Below are 10,488 nucleotides of genomic sequence, written 5' to 3' on the forward strand. Positions count from 1 at the left end.
GTTAGGGCAGGCGCCTGTGGTCCCAGCTACTTGGGAGGCAGAGGCAGGAGACTCGCTTGAGCCCAGGAGTTGGAGATTGCTGTGAGCTGTAATGCCACGGCACTCTGCCCAGGGGGACAGCTTGAGGCTCTGTCTCAAAACAAACAAACAAACAAACAAACAAAAAACCCAGGCCCAGAGGCTTCCCTTCTCTGAGCCTGAGTCCCACAGGGGTCAGGACAGTATCTCCCAGGGGGTAGTGCTGAGTCCTCCTGAGCCCACACCCACCAAGCCCTCAGCACAGTGTTGGCCACATGGGATGTGCAAAGGCTAGCATGTTTGATTCTGAGTCCTATCACTTCCCTGTCACTTTCCTTAGGAAGGTCTCACAGAACAGACCTGCCTCTTCTGCCCCCCACATTCCTTTCAAGTGGCTCCTGGGTCTTCTCTTTCCCTGGCCAAATGACTCCCAGTCCTTGCCAGGTTCTCCTCCCCTCAGCCTGTCCCTTTTTTCTGTCCCTTGGATATCCACACCAGGGGTGCACATGAGGCTCAGCAGTATGTGGCCAGGGCAGGGCCCATGGTCCCCAACCCATCCTTGCTCTGGTCACCACACCCCACATCCCAGGCCTCAGTGACCTTGAGACTTTCGGCAGGTGATTCACTCTTTGTCAACTGAAACTCCCTCTTCCATCTTCTTTCTAGCAGACTCCCTGCCTGTCCTGGCCTAGCCCGTGAAGATACTTCTGCCCCTCTAGGTGGTTGATCAGGGTGGCATGAGGTGCAAAATAATGGTCCAAAGGACCCCAGCCCAATTTCCCAGCATGAGAGCCTCAGCTCTCATGTGGAGGTTTCAGTAGGACCCAGGAGCAGGGATGGAGGAACAATCTGTTCTAGTCCCCCTATCTCCCACCTCCAGCTCACCACAGAGGATGAGTCGCTGGTACCATCAGGGGTGTCGCAGTCAGGGCTAGAGCTGGTGTCAGAGTTGGGGTCCTTGTTGCAGCTGCCACATGGGGAGGAGGTCAGGCCCTCCAGATAGGGCACTGCCTCAAGCTCCCAGCTCCTCCTCCTGGGGGCTGCTGCGAGGCTGTCTTCAGGGAGACCTGCTGATGGAGATGGGCCCCTGGGAGAGGAGATAGACCCATGACTTTTTCCCAAAATGCAATGGGGAATTAGAGGAGTGACATCCCCATCCTACTCAAGCATACTTGCTCACTCACACAAGGGGCCTGGAATCCATATGTCAGCATGGCAGAGAGAACCAGAGGCTGTCTGTGTGCTATATTGTTATTTATTTGTTTAGAGACACAGTCTCGCTCTGTCCCCTAGGCTGTCTGTGTGCTATGTTGTTATTTATTTATTTGTTTAGAGACACAGTCTCGCTCTGTCCCCCAGGCTGTCTCCCCAGCTCACTGTAGCCTTAAACTCCTAGGCTCAAGCGATCTTCCTGCCTCTTAGTCTCTGGAGTTGCTGGGACAATAGGTAAGTGTCACCATACCTGGCCATACACCATACATATTTTTTTTCTTTTGTAGAAATAGGGTCTCACGGCTTGGCGCCTGTGGCTCAAGTGGCTAAGGCGCCAGTTACATACACCTAAGGTGGCGGGTTCAAATCCAGCCCGGGCCCACCAAACAACAATGCCGGCTGCAACCAAAAAATAGCCGGGCATTGTGGCAGGTGCCTGTGGTCCCAGCTACTTGGGAGGCTGAGACAGGAGACTTGCTTGAGCCCAGGAGTTGGAGGTTGCTATGAGCAGTGAAGCCATGGCACTCTACCCAGGGGTACAGCTTGAGGCTCTGTCTCAAATAAATAAATAAAAGAGTTCTGTAGTCAAAAAAGTTTGGGACATACTACATATTTCTCTATCTCCCTCACCCAAAAGCTACATGCATGCCTGCAAACAGAAGGCTCTAACAAGTCCTTCAGGAAAGCTATTCAACTTCATTTATCTAGACTTTCTGAAACATATTTGATAGCAAAGCTGTGTGCTTTGTTTTACTTTTTTTTTTGAGACAGAGTTTCACTTTGTCACCCTCAGTAGAGTAATAGCAACCTCCAACTCCTGGGCTTAGGCGATTCCCTTGCTTCAGCCTCCCAAGTAGCTGGGACTACAGGTGCCTGCCACAACGCCTGGCTATTTTTTGTTTGCAGCTTGGCTGAGGCCAGGTTTGAACCTGCCACCCTCGGTATATGGCGCCGGCACCCCACCCTCTGAGCCACAGGCACTGCCCTGTGTGCCTTTTTTTTTTCTTTTTTTGCAGTTTTTTGCTGGGGCTGAGTTTGAACCCACCCACCATCTCCAGCATATGGGGCTGGTGGTCTACTGCTTTGAGCCACAGGCGTGGCCCTATGTGGGTTTTTTTTTTTTTTAAATAATGCCTACTCGTGAGGAACTTATGTTTCTAAAGCCATGCTGATTGATTCAACCCTTCTTAGTTTACAAACAGGGAAACCAAGGCATAGAAAGATAGAATAAGTTGCCTGAAGTCCCACAGCCCATCAGATATGAATCTTAAGCTGAGACTCAGGCTTCTAGATTCTCAGACCAGGGCCTCCCAAGGTACCATGATCAAGGGGAACTTTAGATCAGGGTTGGGGGTCGAAGGAGTCCTAGAGCCTCAAGCAGGGCATACCCAGGTAAGTGAGTGACAGCAGGTGCCCCTGGGTGCAGGGACTATTTAATCTTTTAAAGCTATGCAAAGGGAACTAGGAAACGTGAGCAGGCTGTGGGCTGTGCCCACTGCAGGGTAGGTGCACAGCTGCACACAGACTTCAGCAAAGCTGAGCTCAGTCTTGGGGAATTACAGAGTAGGCAGGACCACTGGGAGAGAGAGCCAGGGGCAGGGAGCGCAGGCTTAGCACTCCAGGTGCAAGCAGGGCCAGTCTGATCTGAGTTCTCCCTGTGGCCTGAGAAGCATGCCTCCTGTCCCCCCATGCCCAGGTTTTGTGGACTGACCACGTGACCTGTGCCAGCAGCCATGCCATCATAGACAGGAAGGGGTAGGTGGGGAGAGTAAGAAGGGTATTCCACCCCAGTGAGCCCTTCCCCAGGCCCTGGGTCTCTACCCACCTCTTGGGTCCTGGTCTGAGGCTTGGGTCCACCACAGACTGGCAGCTGGAGGTTGAGGCACTGAGTAGGTCCTCAGGAGCAGGTGGGCATCGGAGCAGGTCGCAGTAGGGCACTTCAGCACTGGAAGGGCTCCTGAGCTCCTGGGCCAGAGTTAGAGAGAGGAGGCAGCTCAGCACCCACGTGGGGGCTCCCCTCCCCCTGCATAGCCCCTCCCGGTACTGGGTGGTGTGGGAGAGTCTCCAGGCATCTCATCCTGGGATCTCACACTTCTCAAGGAGAGCTGCCCATCAGGCTGCAAGTGCCTCCTGGGATCTAAGCTGGGGGCTGGCAGAGGTACCTGGTATGTGTGTGCATGCACGCATGTGTATGTACACATATGGGCCTCAGCACACAGGTGTGTGTGTACAAAGGCCTGTGCTTAGGGCACATGTGTGCACATGGGTATTGAGAACATGTGTGCAGGCCCAGTGGGTACACCAATGCACATATTTGCAAAAATGCACCCAAGTTCTTTTGTGAGTGCGCGTGTGATTTTGTGCTTGCAAATGTGCAATACTTAGAAGGATGCAAAAGGGTCTTCGTAGCAGAAGAGAGGAGTGAGGAGAGAGGATTAATCTGACCTAGAGAGTAGGAAAAGGTGTGATGCAGGCGATGAGAAAACAAGACCTTGGATAAAAGAAGAGATTTGCCCCCCAAGGAGAGGAAGGGGCTCCCAGGATGGAGGCTCAGGGCCTCAGGGTGGGAGTGGGTGCCTGAAGCTAGCTGTCCACTCCTCTCTCCCTCCTGCCCTCAGCAAGGCCACACCTGTGAAGGCTGGTGCTGGGCTCACCCGGGGGGAACGGCTGCTCACCTCCAGGAAGCCCCCCCCCATCCCTCCCCATCTCCCAGGAGTGGCAGGGCCCTCCCCTGATGGTGGGAGACAGCGGCCATGGCACCCTGTGCCCCGCCTCTTCTCAGGTTACCTGGGCAGCGGCTCTGGTGATGATGGTGGTGGCTGTCGGCTGTCAGCACCCTCGTTCCCGGGGGGCTCCTGCTCAGGCCCCCACGCTGCCGCCCTCCGGGGCCCTGACTCTGGGCCGTGGTGGCGGCGGCAGCAGAGACAGCGGAAACCTTAGAGGGGCCAGCTTCAGGAGCAGGGGCCCCTCATTACTGTTTCATAAGCTCGGGCCCAGCCAAGAACAATGCAGGACACGAAACCGCAGGAACCTGATCCCAGCCGCTCACCTGAGAGCCCGGGCGGGCGGGAGCCTGGGCATGGGCTCCCTGGGGACCCTGAAGCCCAGAGCCCAGGGCCATGGCCACAGCCTGGTCAGTGCCCCAGAGTGGGCGTAGGCCCTCCTGGTTCCAAGAAGGCCACCACTGGGGGCTGGGCCTTGCCAAGGAGAGGGACCACAGTGTCTGCTGCAACATCCAGGCCAGAGGAGTCTGTCTGGATTTAGTTTCGCCCCCTGCCCCGCAGCCAGATTCTGATCAGAGCTCAGCAGCAGGAGGTGTCAGATCCATAGCCATGTCTGGCGCCTTGGCCACCCAGGGGACAGCACAGCATGAATGAGGAGGGAGCGGCTTGCCTAGCATCACCAAGGGGTCCTGGCCCAGCCAGGCCTAGCAGGACCCCCAGCCTGATGTGGTACATCATCCCCACCTTCACCCCAGCCCCCATCACCACCTACTGCCGCATGTGCAGGCCCAGCTGTCAGTCCTCAGCTCTGATTTCCCAACTGGCAGGTCAGCACAGGCTCTGGCCTTGGACACACCACGGGCCCCATGCTGGCTCCTCCACTTCCCGAGAGTGACCTCGGCCTAGTGACTTGTCCTTTCTGAGCCTTGTTTTCTCCTCTCTGAAATGGAGGAGGAAGTGCAACCAAGACCTTGGCTGAGTTACTTATTCTCTCTGTGCCTCAGTTATCTCATCTACAAAACCTGCACGCTAACCTCCTCGGGGTGCTCCGAGAAATAAACCAGTTAATATTTGTGTAGAGAGCTCTCAGAGTCTGGTCTGTGCATCTTAAACATAATACATAACTTAATAACATTAAATAGAATTTTGTAAGTGTTAAATTGGCACAATTAATGTTAAATATAATTAAGAATATATGGCTCAGGCGGCACCTGTGGCTCAAAGGGGTAGGGTGCTGGCCCCATATGCTGGAGGTGGTGGGTTCAAACCCAGGCCTGGCCAAAACCTGCAAACAAAAAAAAAGAATATATGGCTTAGCACGTACAGGCCACACACACCGGGGCTGGCAGGTTCGAATCCAGCCACAGGCTGCTAAACAACAATGACAACTACAACAAAAAAATAGCTGGGCATTGTGGTGGGCGCCTGTAGTCCCAGCTACTTGGGAGGCTGAGGCAAGAGAATCGCTTAAAGTAAACTAATTAAATTTTAAAAAAGAGAGAGAGAATTGCTTAAGCCCAAGAGTTTGAGGTTGCTGTGAGCTGTGACACCATGGCACTCCACTGAGGGCGACAGAGTGAGACTCTGTCTCAAAAAAAAAAAAAGAACATATGCTTGCCAGCCTGAGCAAGAGTCTGGATGCCCATCTCTACTAAAATCAGAAAAATTAGCCATGTGTTATGATAAGTAGTTATAGTCCCAGCTACTTGGGAGGCTGAGGCAAAAGAGGATTGCTTGAGCCCAAGACTTTGAGGTTGCTGTGAGCTATGATGATGCTATGGCACTCTACCCAGGGTGACAAAGTGATACTCTGTCTCAAAAAAAAAAAAAAAACGGGCACCTGTGGCTCCGTGGGTAGCACACCGGCCCATATACCGAGGGTGGCGGGTTCAAACCCAGCCCCAGCTCCGGCCAAATTACAACACAAAAAATAACCAGAGATTGTGGCAGGCACCTGTAGGCCCAGCTACTCGGGAGGCTGAGGCAAGAGAATCGCCTAGGCCCAGGAGTTGGAGGTTGCACGAGCTGTGTGATGCCACGGCACCCTACCGAGGGTGACAAAGTAAGACTCTGCCTTTACAAAAAAAAAAAACCAGAAGAGTACTTGCCTAACACACTGCAGGACCCTTTCACTTAAGCCCCTACTCCCTCTGGTCCTGGGGCTGACCCCTCCCTCCCAGTTGGTGGGAGACTTGGCCATGACTGAAGCAGGGACCAGCATCCAGAGCCCACAGACTGGGGTAAGCTGGAGCTCCCTGGGCATTTTGCATGACCAGGTAGTCAAGTGTTGATTCCTCTTGATGAGCAGGGACACCCTGGGACCTAGGGATATTTCTGTATAGTCTAGGATAGCAGAAGATGTCAGAACTGGATCCAGCCCTGTTTCTTTGCTGAGCTCCAGGAGATAACCTTTCTCGGGCCCAGAGATGAGTTTGTACCAGGTGTAGCTAGGAGTCAGCTAGGAACAGCGCTGATCTATGGAGATTGGGGATGCTGTTCTAACATACAGAATTTTTGACTCCACATGTTTGAAATCTCTTGACCTAACGCTAGGGGTGACTAAGGCCAAAGTTCCAGGATCCCTGGAGGAAAAACTGGCTATAGTTGGTTCCCTGGAGACCTGCTGTGAGAGATGGAGAGAGGGGACCATGATGACAGAGCAAGGCAGGGGCACCTCCCACCTCAGCAGCAGCATCAGGGTAGCTGGAAGAATCTACATCTTCCTTCGATACCCAACCATGCAGCACCATGGAATGGGGTCCAGAATGGCAGCTGGGCTGGACAGGGAGGCAGATGGAAGGGCCACAGAGACAACTGTATCTTCTGGGGCTGAGGGACAGGTGTTTAGTATCACATCTGCTACACAATCACTTATCTCCTGCCTAGAGTAGGGTCCCAAGGCCTGGCTCAGAGACATGACAGTCACCCCTCATACATCTGCAGAACTTGGAAGAATTTCATAACCTCAGGTCATCATAAGAGCAACTGCAAACTCAAGAAAGTAAAGGATTTAACACCATTGCCCCTCTCTAATCCTGAAACTGTCTTTGACCTTGGCCTCTGGGGAGCGGAGCACACTTGGCTTTGCCTCCAACCCTCTAGCTACTCCTCCTCTATCTCCTTGCTGTCTCTTCCTCCTATTCCTGCATGTAAATGCAGATCCCCAGGCCTCTACCAGGGGTCCTCTTTTTTTCTTTTTTTTTTTTAGAGACAGAGTCTTACTTTGTCACCCTTGGAAGAGTGCCTGGTGTCACAGCTCACAGCAACCTCCAGCTCTTGGGCTCAGGCAATTCTCTTGCCTCAGCCTCCCGAGTAGCTGGGACTATAGGTGCCTGCCACAACACCCAGCTATTTTTTGTTGCAGTTTGGCCGGGGCCGACCCGCTACCCTTGGTATACGGGGCCGATGCCCTACTCACTGAGCCACAGGCACCACCCTCTACCCAGGCCTCTTCTCCCCTCACTCCACAGACTCATCCAGGAGTAAGGCCATGGTTGGTGCCCAATCCTGGTGACCTGGAAGCCTCTATCTTCTGTCCCCCTGAGCTCTAATCCCTGTGTTTTCTAACCTCTCCCTCATCTCCATGTGTCCTGTGGGTACCTCACACTCATTATACCCCAAGCAACACCAGACAGATCCATTCCCAGTACCCTGCCTGAAACCACTTAGGAGTCAGTCATGGGTGTCTCTCCTCCCACACACCTGAATCTCATAGATTCTCTGACTCAATTAGTTCTGAAATGTGTCCATTTATCTCCATCTTAAAGCCCTCATCATCTCTGGCATGAGTGAGACTCACACTTTTCCTGGCAGATCACTCTGATTTGTTTTCACCACTCTGCACTCCACTCTCTGCTCAGCAATCAGAGTGACCTTAACAATGCAAATCAGATCTTCAGAGGCTCCTCATGACTCTCAGAACAGAACCCAAATTCTCAGTATGTCCACAAAGCCATACAAGGCTGGGTAAGATCCAGGCCCCAGCCATTGTCCACCTTGTCCTATAGTTTCTCTGCCCCTATCTCTCCCTGACCTCTTCCGCACTCTCCAGTGTGCCTCCTCCTTTCTGCCTCAGGGCCTTTGCACATTCTATTTCCCCCTTCTCTTCACTGACTATTACTAATGCCTACATAGCCTTTACCAAGTAGCCAAAATGTCATTTCCATGGAGACACCTCCCTTGATGTCCTATCATTTATTCTAAAGCTATTTGCTGTTCCTTTATGACATTTATCACAACCACGATTTAATAATCATTTGCGATTACTTTCTTACTCTTCATTTCTCTTGCTAAGATATAAGCCTCATGAAGCCAGAGATGTGTCTTATTTATCTTTATTATTTCCACAGCACCTAGCATAATACCTGGCACAGTTTAAGCATCTATTTAATAAGTATGAATACATAAGCTGGGAAATGGTGAGATGACAATTAGAACTCAGACCTCTATGAGTCCAGGCTTCTGCTACTGTTCCATGCTTACTGTCTTCCCACCACTGGGAGAAAGTCCTTTGCATGGGAGACGGACTCACAGGACTCTCAGACATCCATTCCCTGAACTTGAGGGTGAACACAGGGAGCTGTTATTGGTTGTATTGCCCAGCATCACCAAGGGGTCCCAGCCTAGCCAAGACTGGCAGGACCCCCAGCCTGACATGGCACCTCATCCCCACCTTCACCCTAGCCCCCATCACCAAGGTTTACTTTTCTGGTCAGGAAGAGGAAGAGATGGACTAAATTAGCCACATGTGGCTTGGGCTAAGTAGAGCCAGCTGACCCGAGAAGCCTGGTGCCCCCACTTTACCAACAAGGAGAATGATGCTAGAGAATTTAAAGGATCCAAGGTCATGCAGCAGATAATGGCAAACCTTGGACTGGAATTCTGGCTCTGAAGCTGAACGGCAGCTCCCTTGCAGTGGCTACCTCTTGGAACCTAACCCCCTGCACAAAGCTGGCTGCCAGGCTCAAGAGGAGTTTTAGACCTCAGTGAGAATAAACTGCCATGGCAGGTCAAGGCTGGAAGGGTCCTCAAAGAGTCATGGGCCCGGCTCGGTGCCTGTGGCTCAAGCAGCTAAGGCGCCAGCCACATACACCTAAGGTGGCGGGTTCGAATCCCCAGCCCAGGCCCGCCAAACAACAATGACAGCTGCAACTAAAAAATGGCCGGGTGTTGTGGCGGGTGCCTGTGGTCCCAGCTACTTGGGAGGCTGAGGCAGGAGAATCACTTGAGCCTAGGAGTTGGAGGTTGCTGTGAGCTGTGATGCCATGGCACTCTACCCAGGGGGATAGCTTGAGGCTCCGTCTCAAAAAAAAAAAAAAGAGTCATGGGCCCCACACCTCTTACAGCGGGTACATCAGGTGCTCTGTGTCACGTGTTCATGGGCTTAGCATCAGACCACATCATCACAAAGTAAGAATATGACTCCTCTTACACTCCAATAACTTCAACGCAGGTGCTGGCATATCTTTAACGCCTCTCTAACACTGGCCTATCTCCCTTTTTGACAAAGAGACAGCAGAACTCGGGCTCAGAACCTCCTGTAGATAGTACTCTCGAGTTAGAATTTTATAACATTTCTGTTTTGATTTGTTTTGTATTTTCTTCTCTTTTTTTCTGTTTAACTTTCCATAGTTAGAACACACTGTTAGTTTTCTATTTGTGTTGGTAATGGAAAGTTTTGTTTCAGTAGAAGGGGAAAAGGATGTCAATTTAAAGAACAATAAAGTAAGTCTTAATAGTAGGTTAGATGAGGATATAATAAAAATCATAAAGGCAGAAAAAAAGCAACTGAAGATTGGGAATCATTCACATGGCCCAATTCCTGCATTGTACAGAGAAAACTCAGGCTCTAGTCAGGAGGAAGGCTAGGATCTAGGTTTACCTGCAAGTAAGTGGCCCAACCAGGTCCAGCCCATCACTTACTCCCCATCCCAAACCACTCCAATCACCTGGGAGAGCCAACCCACCTGGTGCCTTGTTCCATGGGCCGCCTCGGGATGGAAGCAGTTTTGACAGCAGCTCTGGGTAAGCATGTTGGCCTCAAAGTGTTCACATGGGACATTCCCAGCCATTTCCTCCATATTGAGTGGACCAGGCCAGGGCAGCTCCTGCAATCCAAAGGCGGACCCTCTAGGTGGGGCCTGGGGAGACTGGTGTGGAGGAAAGAAAGAACCAGGTGACTTACTGGCCACAAACTAAGCCCCCAGCTCCAATTTTGCCAGCCCAGACAAGGATTCCTAACTCACTCAAGGTTGCAATGGCTGAGCTAGATTCAAAGTCAGGTCTATGTGCCTGCCTGCTTTCTCAGAGGTGGAAATAAGGGGCACCAGACCACACTGCCAACTCACACAGGGAGTGAGGCAAAGGGCTGGCAAGGTATTTTCAGGGTTGAAGACAAAGTCTTACACAGAAGTGAACAACCTAAGGTTATACAGCAAGTTTGTGGCAGAGCTTAGCTCAAAAGAAACCCTGGTATTGGCTTGGTGCCCGAAGCACAGTGGTTATGGCGCCAACCACATACACCATAGCTGGCAGG

General features: G+C 52.0%; 1 protein-coding gene across 1 annotated transcript in view; it reads right to left on the reverse strand.

Moving 5' to 3' along the window:
* Positions 1-10,077, reverse strand: part of TRIOBP (TRIO and F-actin binding protein) — a 65,637-nt gene extending 55,560 nt beyond the window's left edge. Inside the window, 3 exon segments of the mRNA XM_023509199.1 lie at positions 904-1,105; positions 3,056-3,195; positions 9,920-10,077. Of these exon segments, the coding sequence (XP_023364967.1) occupies positions 904-1,105; positions 3,056-3,195; positions 9,920-10,033 (456 nt within the window). The 5' untranslated portion in view covers positions 10,034-10,077.
* Between the last annotated feature and the right edge of the window lie 411 nt (positions 10,078-10,488).

The sequence above is a fragment of the Otolemur garnettii genome, unplaced genomic scaffold (genome assembly GCF_000181295.1).
Source record: "Otolemur garnettii isolate 467f Iridium unplaced genomic scaffold, OtoGar3 scaffold00007, whole genome shotgun sequence".
In the NCBI taxonomy this organism is placed as follows: domain Eukaryota; kingdom Metazoa; phylum Chordata; class Mammalia; order Primates; family Galagidae; genus Otolemur; species Otolemur garnettii.